The sequence below is a fragment of the Onychostruthus taczanowskii genome, unplaced genomic scaffold (assembly GCF_017590055.1).
Source record: "Onychostruthus taczanowskii isolate IOZ18803 unplaced genomic scaffold, ASM1759005v1 scaffold3, whole genome shotgun sequence".
NCBI lineage: Eukaryota > Metazoa > Chordata > Aves > Passeriformes > Passeridae > Onychostruthus > Onychostruthus taczanowskii.
This window is the reverse complement of record NW_024500349.1, coordinates 16825124-16841230: the sequence shown is the minus strand read 5'-3', so window position 1 is coordinate 16841230 and position 16107 is coordinate 16825124. Positions and strand designations below refer to the sequence as shown.

The following is a 16107-nucleotide window of genomic DNA, read 5'->3' as shown; positions in this document are numbered from 1 at the left end:
CCAAGCCTAAAAAAAATTTAGACACTGAAATTGTATTTATTGCTCTTGTCTGGAAGTGTCCTGAGAGTAACTCATCTGATAATCTATAATTAAAGTCCTGGACATGGATGCTTTAAGCCCATGGTGTTAGAACACTCTGCCTTGTCTGCCTGAGTCTGAGTTTTTTGTCCATGCTTCAGTGCAACTTCATAAATCTTGAATTACACATCTCCAGTAAGGACTTTGGGAGGGAATGCATTTCATAGATTTATTTTAGTTTGAATACAGTATGTGTCTTACATTAAGTTAAATAATGATTAATTTTGTAAATGGTTCACATTTATCCAGAATTCATGAGAGCAACCAAATAACTTCGAAGCACAGAGCTATTCACTGGATTGTTTGAGAGCTGCCTGACTTCACAGCACTGTTATTGTAATCATTTTAAGGACACTGCAATTTTATTGCACTGGGCTGCACTTTCATTTTTTCATGCTTGTTTCCTCAAAGGCTATATTAGCCATAAAACCTTTTTAAGCTTACTTCTGTTTTGACAGCTCAGCAAATTCCCACTTTCTGTAATTTTTCCCTCTTTTCCCACCATCAGTAAGTGTGAATCTAAACCTCTTAATACAGACAGATTCAAGTCCAGACCAATTTGTAACACAAATGACACTCGCTAAAAATCAATGGCAGTGGTTGGGCTATGAAGGTCAGAGGAGATAACAGCATCCTGGAAATAGTAGAGTGAGAAGTTGAGAAGGACCAACTCTCTGGAGTTATAATCAAAGTGTGACACTGTGCCAGCCTGTGCTTGCATTACTTCAAACATTCAGTACCTCCAGCTGTGTTAATAGTAACAAATTCATACAGCTGCTTTGTCGCCTGCAGAAGCACGGAAATAATGGCAATAATCTGTGCCATGATTGTGTTGCCCTCCCTTCTGAGGCTGAAATGGACCCCACCAAAGCACTCCCTAATGCATTTTAAGCTGAATGCTGGAAACAGCTACAGGGTTCACTTGTAATGCACCCTGAATCTCTGATGCAAAAAAGCCTTGAAAATGCAAACCTGTTCTTTCATATCAAATTACTTCTTCATACAAGTAATTAGTAAATGACATTGAGGACAAATGATGATACACATTTTAATGCACTTTTGACTTTAAATTCTTTCCCTTCCTTCATATCTTCCATTTTTCTTTCAAGGCAGCATAAAGTCCAGACCAATTTATAATGCAAAATGACAAAGAATATCCAACAATACAGTGTTCAAAAAATGAGTTGAAGAAACACAAATACTAGTTCATAAAGGGACTAAAGCACCTCTCCTACGAAGACAGGCTGAGAAGGCTCAGATTGTTCAGCCTGGAGAACAGAAGGGTGTGTGGGGACCTCAGAGCAGCCTTCCAGATTCTGAAGAGGACCTGCAGGGAAGTCAGAGGGGGCTCTTCATCAGGAAGTGTAGTGACAGGACAAGGTGGCATGGCTTCAAACTAAGAGAATAGGTTTAGGTTAGATGTTAGGAGGAGATTCTTTATTGAGACTCTGGCACAGGTTGCCCAGAGAACTTCTGTTCAAATTTATTCACTGATTTTCTATTTATGAAATTACTTCATTCTAATTTTTAGTGGTCGATTATTTACATTTTGTACACAAAATGTAAGTTAAGAAATTAAAACAAAAAAAAAAGGCATGAAAATTCAATGATGGCATTTTTATATCTGAGCTTCCCAGGAGTAGGCAGAACAGCACTGATGAAAAAGTACTGTCAGATAACAGACTGCACTATGATTCAGTATGCTGCATTCCCAGGAATCCTGATCTTTGGCTTTCTTGTTCTCACTCATTTCAAAAGTTTAAAATTCATTACATTTTCATAATGACCTGAATGGTAATTACCCAAAAAGCACTGTGATATCCTAGAATAACTGACCATATGTTATTGTGAGATATTGCAGCATCTCAGGGTTTTAAGGACTCCCACTGTTTATAAAAACAAAGCACAGCCCCCAGCCCCATCCTTAGTTTGGGCATATTTCACGTGCAGTTCTATAGCCTGGAGTCAGCAGAGTGACCTGAACCTGCTCACTGAGAGTGAGTACCTGGTGGAGTACCTGAACCAGCTGCTATTCCAAAGACCTGGCATGGAAAACCCAAACACAGGATGCTAAAGCAGCACAGAGGCATGGAAAGGGGAATGAGAGTGTCTGGGAATGCCTGGCCTTGGAAACCAGGCCAGCAGCCATTCCTGTTCAGTAAGTGGAGTAATAGAGACCTGAGAGAGTTCTTGTGGTGCTACTGAGGACTCCAGGCACACTCCCAAAATTGTCCACTGCATCAGGACCAGAGTGAATGTTTGCCATTAGTCGTTACTGCATTAGTCGTAGTGGATTGGCTGGTCACCAGCTACATTAATTAGAAAATTTTCCCTCTGTGTTCCTCTAGAGGTAAAAATGCAGAGCTGGTCTCAAAAAAAATGAGAGGAAAATATGTGTGAAAGCAACACCCTTAGAGGAGGGAAAGATGGACACTGGGAAGGACTCTTCTCTTGTAAAATTATCTACATCAGTAGGTGAGAATCACATTCTGTCACAATATATTTCAACAGATTTTGAAAGCTCAAAAGCTAAGGGCAGCTGAAGTAGAACAGATTATCACATCTCTGTGCATATAACAGATAATAAAAATACACAAAGCTGAACACATGCATTTAAAAAAAAAAAAAGGCAGTCTTTAGTACTCTCTGTGACAAAGCCAGACTAACTACTGCTCCTCTGTTATTTTCTTGTAGATGAATAGGAAGCATGAAACATCATTTTCCCGTATTCCATATATGGGAATATATAAATATCAAAATTGAGGCAGTGAAGCAGTAATATGGGGGATATGATCTGTCACTTTCTCAGAATCACAAGAAAACTGGAGAATTATAGATGGAAGAAAGATTTCATTTCTAGAAAACAGAAAATTCTAGAATTATGTCTCTCTACAGGTTTTGGTGCTGAGACACAAAGATCAAGCTGTACCTACTGGACAGTTTCACAGGAAAGGATTTTCCATGTGTATTATTCAGATAGGGGGTCAATCTATGTTGTCAGAAGCAAAACCTTTGGCTCTAAAATCAATTATGGACATTTATGGAACTTATTTATACAAGGGAAGATTATATAATGGAAGTGAAAAATCGGAGATAAAAATTTTACATGTATTTTTTTTTCTAATGTCAGCAGTGCTGTTCTTTGGTGATTCTAACAGACTTCAGTAGCAACAGATTTTCTGGTTTATGTGTATTTATAATTTCTCTTCATTTTTAAACCCAATTGTAGAAATTAAGTGAAGAATATGAAGAAATCTCTTTCCCTTAATAAAGTGCACTTGTAAGTAGAATAATGATTTCAAAAAGGACAGTGAGATATACAGAGAGGGTCAAATCAGTGTTTCTTTTTGAATAGATGTATTAAAGGACAAGAACATTCTGTTATTATTTTCTAAAACGAGCTGCAGAGCCTCATGGAATATAAATGCTCAGCTTCTAAGAAACATCAAGATCTAGTAACTGAGAACAGTACCAGCCCTGTTTCATTGCTGTAGATATTGTGATTAATTTTTCCTATTTATTTTAAATTTAATTTTTAAATGCAATTAAAATGTTTCCACCTGGTAGGGGAAAAAATAATGAAGATCATAAAAATACAATTATTTAATGATATGCCTAGGAAAACCGAAAACTTGAGGAATAAACCAAGACTTCTGCACAACCCAGCTTCAGGGTCCTAACCCGAATGCCATCCTGAGGAAAGTAATCATTATATGCAAAGCAGTATCATTTATCACATTTGTAAAGGCAGAGAAACAATATCAAGCATTTGCAATTAACCCAACCCTTCAGCACGTTAAATGGGTCAGACTAATCATATTCCATAGCAACTTAACATTGTGAACACAAGCCCCATTTCTTCCCAGCACCTGAGCAGAATTGCAGCTCCCTCCATGAAATGCAGAGCCATGCATGCAGGATCCAGCTCAGTTAACATGGTGTAAACAGATTTACAACCTATACAATCTTACACAGACAGTCTGCAATTGAGAGCTAACATATGACAAAACATGAACTATCCTGCAAATGCATAACACAACAATGCCAGGAGCTGGCTCACAAGCTAAGAGAGCTGCCATGAGCTGTCTGTGATCGAGTCTTGGTATGAAAAACTTCAAGCACAAGCCCTCTGATAAGTCACAGAACAGGATGGGTTGCTCTGCACTAGGTGTCCAAGCATGGTTCCAGAGAAGCATGACTTGATTTTGAAGCTTGAAAGACTCTGTGATAAGCAGTGGAAAGAGACCAACTTTCAAACTAGGATTTTTCTTAGTGCATTTAAGTCTAGCTACTCAATCTCATATTTGAGAAATTGCATGCCAGATTGGCTATTTAAACTGCTGAGCATGCAGCAGCTTACATTTAGATTTACTGGAGGTGGTATGAACTACGTTTTCTGGAAAGTCAGGCTTTGGGTTTCCTCATGAGATACTCAGGAGACTAAACACTGTGTAAATGTTATGATTGTGGGATCTAGGCCCTCATTTTAGAGCACATACTGCCAAACAAATGGGAGAATTGGCATGGTTTTAAACAAAAAAAAAATAAGTTTCCCAAATGTGAAGAACTAGAACTTCAGAAAATAGGAGTCCAAAGGCAAGACTTCTCTGACTAGAGAGCTCACACTGATGTATCCCAACTATAACAGAGGCACTTTATAACTATGGAAAAAGCAGAACACAAATGAAAATAACATTCCATAGATTACTTTTAAAAAATAAGATTACTTTGGAATTTTAGAGTTAAAATTAATAAAACACTTCAAGCAATTACACTAAGAAACAAATTTCACAAAAATACTCCAGTGGTAGAATGGCCATTTTTTGAAAGAGAGTAAACAAAGTAAATCACCAATTTGATTGGTTTCTCAGAGTAATAAAGTACTGAAGCAGCACAGTAGAGGATTTGCCGGGCAATTTTCTACACTGAAAGTGTCAATTCATTCCAAAGCTTAGCACTGATGGATAATATGGATTGGTATGGATTGCAGTGCTGCAACCATCTGAAAGGTCACTTGACAAACACAGCAGGAGTGACCCACTCTTCTTGCCATTGACAATCAGACTGCCATTTTAGCAAGTCTTTAAAGTATCACAAATCTTTACTTCAAGTATTAGATGGAAATGCTTATCTTTGTTTTGTGGCACAATTAAATGCTGGCATCTTCTTAGCATTTCATGGAGTTCAGTGCAGTAGTGCTAATACCTCCTTGGATCATGCTTGCAAAACATTAGAAGTTAATAGGGAACGTTCTCCCTCAAATGTCAGCTACAGCACTGAGCAGAATCACAGGATCATAGAATTATTTAGGTTGGAAAAGACTTCTAAGATCATTGAGTCTAACTGTCAACCCAGCCCTCCCAAATCCACCGCTAAATTGTGTCCCTAAGTGACACATGTACATGCCTCCAGCCACGGTGACTTCCCAGGGCACCCTGTTTTAAAGTTTGACAACCCTTTCTGTGAAGTTTTTCCTAACATGCAATTTGAACATCTTGTAGTGCAAGTTGAGGCTTTTCTCTCTGCAGAGCCTTCCTGCCTTTCAGAAGATCAACACTCCCTCCTAACTTGGTTTCCATCTGAAAACTGACTGAGGACACACTTGATCCCTTCACCCAGATCATCAATAAAGATATAAAACAGAACTGAATTCAGTACTGAGCCCTGCTGAACACACTGGTGTCTGCCCAGAGTTACAACCATGGATGTGACTCCATTCCCCACCACTCTCTGGTCCTGGCCATCCAGCCAGTTAAAAAACATTAAAAATGGTAATGAAGGTAAATTATATTTGTGTATATGGACTCCTCTAGAACCAAGAATCTTTGGACAAATTATCTTCTTCAGCAAGTTTCAATGAATAATAACAGGCATAATTCAGGGAAAACCCATCAGTGGGAGACTAGAAAGGAAGAAATCCAGGTAACATGATACAGTGAAGAATCTCCAGGTTATGAACACTGAAATTCAGAATGTCTCCCATTTCACAGAGCTCTGGCAGTTCTAAACTTTACTGCATTTATGAGCCAAATAAGCCTGGATAGTCAAAGGAGATGGTGTCATCATGATACTCTTTGGAATAAAGGAGTCTTCCAGACTGATATGAGTTAAAAGAGCTGGGGGAACTAGGGAAGTAGTGCTGAGCTGGGGAAAAACTGTCTTCTTCTGCTTCACATAACATTCCTAGGCAGGAATGAAGAGGTGCAGTTAAAGAGGAATTCCACCAGTTTCTGGTCTGTTTCTAACGTCAGCCACATGCATTTCAACGCAACACAGTATAGTAAAAAAAAGAATCCTCCTCAAGCCCATTGCCTTCAATCCCATTAATAAGTTTAAGACAGTCAAAAGAATCAATACATCTAAAGAAATTTCTGCCTCAGTTTCTCTATGATGCTAGACAGTGATTTGTAAGCTCATCCTAGAAATTCTAAGTTTCTTACAGAAGAGGAGTCAGGATCACTAATCAAACATAACATTGTTCTACAGAGGGCAAAAGAATGTAAAAGCGCCTACATGGTTCTAAAATCCCAAATCCTGTAATGAACTGTGTATCATTAGGGGGCTAAAGCCACCTTTTTGAAAGTATAGTATTAAATGTCAAATTCATTAGTGACATGACCTGAAAGCATTAGGTCTTTCTTTCCAAACTAGCTGCATATGTGATGTTTGGAGTCCTATGTAAGTTATTTTCAGATCAAAACAAAAACCACAGAGAAAATACTGTGCTGTGTTATTGTGTGTCATTTTTCTGAAAGAATGACTCAGGCATTGATATTTAGACTACTTTCAAGTCAAATATTTAAAGCTCTCATCCTAACCATAAGCACACTTACTGACATACTGGAAGGTCACTAGAACATGAGAAGATAGAGAGAGGTCTAAGCAAAAGACCTACAAATTTAATGTCTTCTAGAAGGGAGGAAAGGCAACTGTAAGAAAACAGAACTGTTTGCTTGTATTTTCATCAAAGTACTGAATAGGTTCCAAATAGTTTCAGATGTATTAAAAATCAGGCCTGTGGCATTTTCCTTTTGTACATTCATATTTCACTAGGTGCAATGACTTTATCTTTTCCCCAGTTAAAAATGCCATTCAAATTGGCTGTTGTACTTACTCTTTCACTGTCACAATATAGCCATATTCTTCCTCCTGAGAAGGTTTCACTTCAAACTGTAAGCCTTGTCCTGTGTTTTTCTGAGGCTTTTCATAGGAGTTTCCTTCCTGCATTAAAGCATTCTTAATCCAGTAGCTGGTCTGGCTCAGGTCTTTGGAGTCAGATTCACTGTTCTTTGCAGGTGTCAGCTCCCTTGAGAAAGTCTCACTTTTTACATTTTCCACACCAGCATTTGTTTCTTCTGAGGAAGACGGGTCAGTTTCTTCAGATTTCTTAGTTTCTGCCTTTGTTTGTTCTTCAGGAATAACATCTTCATGTATCTTTTCAGCTAATGCATTCTCATTCAAGAATCTAATCAGCTTTGCAGTGTTCTCCTGTATTAAAAGAATAATATTATTTTTAAAACTAAACACAGGAAGGTTATACTCACCAAACCTGGATATAATTTTTTTCAAATTCTTATTGATAGGATAGAATATGCACATACAACTGTTTCATGGTCATGTTCTTAATTTCTATAAGCTGCTAGACTATGTTAAGAACATGCTGTTTATTCAGTAATAATAAAAGAGCATTAAATTATGCCACTATTTTTTCCAGTAGTTTCCAGTAGTTTCTAATGTGTCTGTGTGTCTAAGTATTGACAAAAATTAATTTTTTTTTTAATCAGGTAAGTCAATGAAAAGGAGAAAACAGAAATGTCTATCAGTATTCCTGGGTTGGGCCCAGAAACTTTCGTAACTCTTGGGTCTCACAAGTTATAACACCAGAAAAGGAAAAGATATTATATGGCCAATTCTGTTTCCCTTCTTCATCTCTAGAAATGGTGACAAACTGTGAGTGATCCAACAAGCTAAAAATATGATCACAGAAAACCAGAATCTGTCTAATAAATCAACAATAAGCAAATGAGCCAAAGTCAAAACAGGAGCCTGGAAGAATTCATTAGCTAGTTCATTACATAACTTTATTGCAGCCAAGCATTTGGGGAGAAATGAGGGCTAATGGGCACTTTGTGCTCTGTGACACAATAAATTCTATTCAAACATTCCCTATTCAAACTGTCACTAAGAAATTTATACATGGGATCCTCTGTAAGTCTGTTGTGACTACAGTGCTTCATTCCTTGATGATTTTCATGTGGGTGTTTAAAGCTCCTGCCACTCTGTCTATGTGTGTTTCCTTTGCTTGGTACAAGGACCAAAGAGATTACTGTGAACACAAGAGGATTTGCCCGTTTATGAGTCTTGCAGTAATAGCTTTTGATAAAGTACATAGCAGGAGAAGTTTCACACAGTTTTTAAAAAATATTTCTTTGAAATTTTTCTGCTCCATGAAACTGAGAAAAAGAAAGATGAATATACCTCAGAAATGGCTAAATATTGGACAGCAGTCCATAGGATATGATTCAAAGCTCAGGAGGAATATTGTAAAAGTAATCTGGATCAAAATGCTAATTTTGATGTCACTAGTTAGGATACAAGATGTAATTCCTAGAGCTTTTGAAAAACCTGGTGTTCCCTAGAACTAAGAGCCAGAGGACAGGGGGAAAAAGCATTTTCAGGGGAGAAAGCATTTTCAAGAACACCTCAATGCTCCAAATCTACTGACTTGAGGAAAAGCCTGAATTTGTCTGAACTTTCTGAATCTATGATGAATTCTGTCTATTTAAAAATTAGAGAAAGGGGGTAAAAAGGACTTGATTTTTATTTTTGAACATGAAAACCCATTTTGGTTAAGGTTTAAATAAATGCTCATTTAATATTTCAATGCATAAACAAAAAGACATCTATGTGTGGTATTGAATCATAACCACACAAAACTTAGAACAAGTCTTATAATTCAGAAGTGAGTTTGTCTTTCACTGTGCAGAAACCTGATATTCTGAGATGGAACACTTGTTTTGTTAAAATACTGGTACTCTATTGGTACTCTACCTCTTTATCGCTTCTCACACTGGCCTCGTGCACTCCATTGTCTGTAGGATATGAAAAGCACAAATATATAGTTATGAAGGGCAAACATCATATACAAAACAAAAACTTCTCATAGGCTGCTTTTTTAGCAGTGGTCTTTTTATGTGATGTAAACATTGAGACATCAAAGCTGAAAGGGCAGAGAAAGGAGCACTGCATAATTTGTTATTGTTATTCCAACCCCCCTTTGATAGCAAATTAATGTGAGATCAATAGACAGAGTACTTCAAGAGCAAATGTAATAGTGTTACTTAGCTAATTAAGTGTCAAATCATCATATTAGTTTACCAATATCTGAGGAAAAAAAAAAAAAAACAGAATAAAATGTCTCTAGCTTGCTGAATGGACATTTATGGTAAAGGAAATGGAAACATATGTTTCCCTCATAGCTGCTTTGGTGGAAGAAAATGACATACTTCAAAAGATATCATTCACCAAAATCATGTTACAGTTTAACTACAGTGATAATATTCAGTCACATCCTTAACCTCAGTCAAATAACACTGGCTTTTTGCCTTACAAACTGAATGCCATTCATCTTTCTCAGCATGATTCAAGATAAATCCTCAAGTTTGCTGCTTTTAATCTATAACAAAATTTGGCAATCAGAATAACCAGAATATCCCTAACTAGTAAGGATTTCAGTATGTCACCATGAAAACAGTGAAAATAATTTTTTATGACTTACAGTACACATTTCTGGCATACAAGATATTATAAAATTCCTAAAATAGAAAAGGATGAGCAGTAACTTATGTTCCAATGTGGTATTCACTCATTAATGGCAATTACTGTGGCTCCTGAATTTGCATCACCAGATTTCTGTGTGCAGACAGAAACAAATAACCGTAATAACTCTTCTTATTCCCTAAGAAGGAAAGGGAACAAGTGGGTTTGTACCTATACTTGTCACAGATTTTCTTCTGCAAGTAACTGTAGCATGTTAAAAATTATTATCTGCAAAACACATCCGTTTCTCTGCATATTTGGAAATACATCTTGCAATATAATAATTTCCATTATCATTTTACTTAAACATCTCATTTTCAAGAATAGGAAATTAGACCATACAGCATAAAGCAATTCTTATTTCAATATAATTGGGTGGGTAGGTTTATCTTGTTTGTGAAGCTTGAAGACTGCGTGTTCATAAACAGATTTTTTTTTTTTTTTGGTAATTGAAGAAACTGCTGTAAAAAGAAAACGCAACCTAAAATTCCACAGCCTTTCAGGAAATACAGAAACTTTCCCTCACATCTTCTTTAAAACTGATTTTTAGAAGTCTAGCACAAAGGTGAAGCAATAGAGGAAAATCAGGGTAGTTGTCTTTTGCTGTACTTAACTTCTAAAATAAATACCTGGTATATTAACACTGTTTTCCATTAATCCAGTCTGAAGCTCTGCCCTTCCTTGAGCATCTCCTTTCTTCACTTGTGCTTCTGTTTTGTCTTCTTTACTTTTTCCAGCATTTTTTTCTGTTTCTTCCTGAATGTCAACACTTTGGATTGCAGTGGCGATAGTATCAGCGATTTCATCCAGTTCTGTTGAGCTGAGATTCTCCACATTCACTTGGTGTTTCTCTAGGTCCTTCAATACATTTTTAATCAGTGCCTCTGGATCAGAAAACAACATAACCACATTTAGCTGCATACATGAAACACATGAGCTTATATCTTCAATTTTTCCTGAAAAATTTAGATAGCTTTCCCTTCATGGCAAGTATCTGCTTTTTAAAGGAAGGTGCTGCATTCCTTACAGAAAACACAGGATTCTTAGTGGATGTTAAAGTATATGATGAGGTGAATCTGTGCCAGGACAGGGGGATGTATGCTATTATAAGCCAGCAAGTTCTCCTAGAGAGAGGGCATGAAATTATCACTTTTTCTTTACAAGAAGAACATACTTTCCTAGTCTAAATTGACTCAAAATACTGAAAACAAGTGTTAAAGTAGCCTAATTTCTTTTTTTTTTTTTTAGCTGCAAAACAGTACAAACAACATTAGTGTTTCCTAGTGATCAGTTCTCTTTGGTGATTTGCTTTCACAAGTATATCTATATAAGCTATACAGAGTTCTGAGAAAAAAATGAGTCAGATATTTTGTCTTTCAATCAAAAAGCTCCTCGTCAACTAGAAGGGGATATAAATATATGTCCACTATATACATGGATATGTCAAGGACAAAATTTCTAAATTGTATTAATCTCTTGAAACATATATCGATGATATAGATAGATGTAGATATAGATGATATAGAGGTATACAGAACTTGTTTTGGTTAGCCAGCTATGAATGTTTTCAGTCACATTGAGCAAAAAACAAAACCAAACAGCAAAACACCTTTGATGTGATAAAAGTTTTGAAGATAAGGAAATTCAAGGACAATGGATATTAAAGGTGAGTCAGAAGATGGAGCATAACATCTCCCCTGGGAAGGCACTTTTCTGACTGCATATATTGCATCTACACTATCAGTCTGTAGAACTCTGCAAAACTCAGCCTAATGTCCCTTGGAGTATCAGACACTGAATGTAGTGCTTACTGTAGTCCACCAAAACCATTTCCAATCATGCCTCTGTTCTGCTTATTCATGTTGGTAAGAAATTTAACATATTTATGCATATGCATGCATGCAAGCAAGAAAACTCTTTCACATAGTACTGTGTAGGAAGAGGAAAATAAGGAGTTCTTTTAAATCTCTGTTGAATGTATGAATTTACATATAAGCAGTTTGAAGGTGCCATCCAACCTTTTTTCTCAATAGTAACACTATCCATATCAAGCCCAGTGGTTGGACAACTTCATCATCTGTAAGCAAGACTTTGGGATCATGCTGTCAGCTTTCAGGCTCACATAAAAGTGAATTTAAAAGCAGGGAAACAGGGAAAACCAATGTCATAAGAAGAGCTAAAAATAAGGATTTTTCTTTTTCCTCACAACAAAGGAGGAAGAAGTACATAGACTAGAAAAGAAGTTAAATTAGTTAACAGACTTCTGCTTCAGGGAAGAGGCAGTGGAACATCTATGATTTTGCAGGGAGACAAGCATCAAGGACTATTTTTCATTAGGAATAAGAGGCCAAGACCTTGGACACATCTGCCAGTTTTTGGACCCCTCAGTTTTAACTGAAGAGCTACCATCAGCATCTCACCATGAGATTCCCAATTCCATCTCAAGACAAAGACCAATTTCCCCTGACCTGACCCAAAATTCACCAAACAAAACAATGCCATTTTCCCTTAACTAATTAGTCCATAAAGAGCAAAAGAGCTTAAACAGCTTAAATAATAGATTTACTGCGAGTCTTAGGGGGTGTTGACATACAGAGAAAGTGTTTCTTTGATGTACTTTCTTTTCCAGGTAAAAAGGGAACATCTTTCCAATAATCCACCATGATGTTATTACAAAATTCTACTAAATTAATTATAAAATTCAGTGATATAAAATACAAGCTAATCTTGCAAAATGTTAACTTCTGAGATGTCGTTTAAAAAGCATAGTTATAAGTACACTTAATTGTGACTATCAATAAAAAAAAGACAGGTTATGTCTGTGATGTTACTTCAAACTGCCAGCTGACAAAGATTTTGGTACCATACTGGAATAGCAGAGAGCTTTGTACAGGAAAGCAAGTGCTCAGAAATGTGAATCAAAGTTGTACACTCAGTCTGTGCCAATATATGTGGAGGCAGCAAAACCAATACTGAAGTTTGATGGAAGCTTAGCAACACTTTGGAGAAAACTTTGAAAAGTTTTCCATTTAATTGTATCCATCCCCTGTTACGAATTTATTAATTTAGTAAAAGCATAGTGACCAAATGCCTTAGTTTAGGAAGGTAATTTACAAGAGCAAATTAATCCAAACTGCAACAAAATGTTTAAATACATTTGATGAACCTGAGTTCAAGACACTTTTTCAAGAAGCACAAGAGTTACCTGGCAGAGAGGTGGAGATGCTACACAGAGCAGCAGTGCAGAAAACTAAGCTGTAGGAAGAAAACAGTACTGTTGCATTACCACAGGAGCCTTGTGTCTACTTAGGTATCATTTCTGATCTTATTTTTTACAGAACTATTGGACAATATCTTGACAGAAAAGCCTAAATTATTGAAGCGGAGCTAATAAAGTCAGTGATGAAAGGATAGAATATATGTCAGATCCAAAACAAAACTAAAACTTTACAAATAAAACATCATTTGAAGACAAATCTTAAAAGAGAATTATATTTCAGGACATATATAATTAAAAGAGTTATATTAATGTAACACAACTAGATTTTTGTTTATTTCATTTGATTCACAGCCAGCTGTCAAGACCAACTACTGAGCTACTCAACAACATGCAGTCAATGCAGCGTTGTCATTTCCATTCCATTTTTTCCAAACTAACTTTTTTTCTTTACCTATATTCTTAGCCCAGTCTTATCTCTCCAGTCCATTTTCCAACACATCTTTACTATCCATTGTCAACAAAAAAAGCAGTCTTAATTTCAAACAAATGGGAATGGGAGAACAAGGAATAACATGAAAAAAGAATGGCCACAGGGCCTATTCCTGATAATACTGACAGGCTCAGTGGAGGTTCTTCTGGCTCACTAAAACCTCAATATTACATAGAGGAACCTCCTGCTCCTCTAACACTGGCATTCCTGCCCTGGTCATTGCCACCTGAGCCCATTTCATCAAACAGACTCCTAAATACTGCACTGACATGAGTAAAACTCTGGCATTATATCTACTTTTACTGAATAGCTACAATGTGACTTAAAATATCAAGCACCAAAGGCAATAACCAATGCCAGTAAGTAGGAGCAACATCATGTTTTTAGTACCCCAGGAGGGACAGTCACCAAAGTGTCTGTAACAGCCTGGTGAAATGCAGGTCTTCATAAAGAATCTTGCTAAATTCACATGGCTACTGATATGGTATTAATCCTTGTCCATGGTAAATATGGATATTTACACTTCTTTTTATGGCACTTGTCCATGTTTGCAATAATTTGTAAATTACTAGATAACACTGATAAACAGATAAATATCATTGCATCTGTTTACAAACACCTTTGGGTAATATGATGCATTTATTAAAATCAGAAAATATTGTTGGAGAAAGACCAAAAAGCAGATGGATATTGCAATGGCACAGCACTTAAACAGCACATGTACTTGAACATACATTTACCTGTGCACAGCTTTTATAGTCTCCCACTGACTCCCTCCTAAATGGACTCAGCAATGCTCAGTCATGTTTCACAGGGCTTGCAAACTGCAAACCAGATTTCTCCCTTAGCTCCAGCTTTCCAACTGATGAATGCAAACTGCTTTTTATAGTTACCCTGGAACCATAATGGCAGTAAAAGCATAAATGTCCTAGAAGATGTAATTTTTAATATAAGCTCCACCAGTAGAATCCCCTAGTAGGTAACAATAGCACCTTATACAGGGAAAACAGCTTTTTATTTTACAGCATATAAATGATGCCTCATATTCTGCTGGCACAAGAGTCAATCCAGCTTGCCTGACAACCACATGGTATGGGAGCAGTGACTTTGTTAGAAATTCCACAGTGTGGTCTGTCTTCCTCAACCCCATCACCCTACTGACCACACGTTAGCTGCCTCAGCAGGTGAGCACCATATGGAATGGTGATCCCAGCTTTGTCAGAGAGAGAATGTATTAAAAAAAATTTTTTTGTTCCATAAACATGGAAGCTTGCTATTTTTTTAAGACATCTGAATTACTAATTCTGTGACCTTTCCAAAGGAACAGAGAGATGTACTCTGTAATATTTAACACATAAAAAAATCAGTAGACTAGAACAAACCACACAAAACTGAGCCAAATTCTAAATATGGCTGGTGCAGAGGAGAGATTAACAATTCCAGTGTTGCACAGTGACTACAAAGGCTGTGCCCACGCACATCATGCTACTCCTAGAGGTAACAATTTCCAAATCTGATAGAAAAATAACTCCGCATTTCCTTCTTTTCTATTTCTCCCTCAGGGTGCCTTGTTAGAGAACTTACCTGCCACTGTTTTGCAGCAATTCTCAGTACTAATCTGCTCAGTACCTTCTGGATTGTTCTACCAGTTCAGTGCCTCTGTCTAATCCTCTATCAGATGGATCAGAGAACTGAGCACCCCATCCTTCCAGTTTTTTACAGTTCTGTAGTTCACAGAGTGCAAGAGAAAAACAACCCACAAGCCTACAGTAATCCATAAACACAAGAGAGATTGGAGAAAGGTGAAAAGCAGAAAGAGGTTTTGTGGTCAGCCTGGGAAACCTGAATCTAAACCACCTTCATTCCAATGGACAGCATTTTAAGCAATGAATATGCCAGGGTTTGTCCTCACCACTTTCTTGTGAGATTATTAAGTGGTTCAAAAATACAAAGGAAACCACAGTATTTCCTACTCAAACAATTCATAATGCCTTGTCTATGCAACATTTAAAAGAAAATGCAATGGCAGAAGTTCCTATAGGGCACATTATGTATGAGAAGTCAAAGTAGTACAACCCAACAAATTGTGAAACATGTTATTCCCTGTAAGTGTTAAGCATTTTTTTCCCAGTTGGCTCCTACCAGGAAAGGTGAAGTGGAACAGCTGGAGGATAATGAAACCAGCATGTGCCTGGTTTGTTTTGAGTCTAGCAACAAAATTGTCTAACCTGTGCAAGAGACTTACAGTGCCACCTGGATTTGATTTTACATTATAGTTCATTTCTTGAAACCTATTATCTCTGGGCACCATACCAAGAATGCTTTCATTTCTGAACGTCCTTTACACTGCAAGCATTATCTTCCCTCTGCTGAAACTCTGACGTTTCTGTGTGTTTGTGTGTTCTGGTTTTGGAGGATATTATTAAAAAAAACAAATAAACAAATCAAAGAACATTGGACTTTATGGGTGATAAAGAGGGATTCAAAGGAACCCTCTTAC

At 36.9% G+C, this 16107-nt stretch overlaps 1 protein-coding gene across 1 annotated transcript in view; it reads right to left on the bottom strand.

Annotated features, from left to right (window-relative positions):
- Positions 1-16107, bottom strand: part of PTPRN2 (protein tyrosine phosphatase receptor type N2) — a 631017-nt gene that overhangs the window by 373572 nt on the left and 241338 nt on the right. The window contains exons 7-9 of the mRNA XM_041408324.1: positions 10527-10778; positions 9130-9170; positions 7193-7566 (exon numbers count right to left, since the gene is read on the bottom strand). Of these exons, the coding sequence (XP_041264258.1) occupies positions 7193-7566; positions 9130-9170; positions 10527-10778 (667 nt within the window). The remainder of the gene's footprint in view (positions 1-7192; positions 7567-9129; positions 9171-10526; positions 10779-16107) is intronic.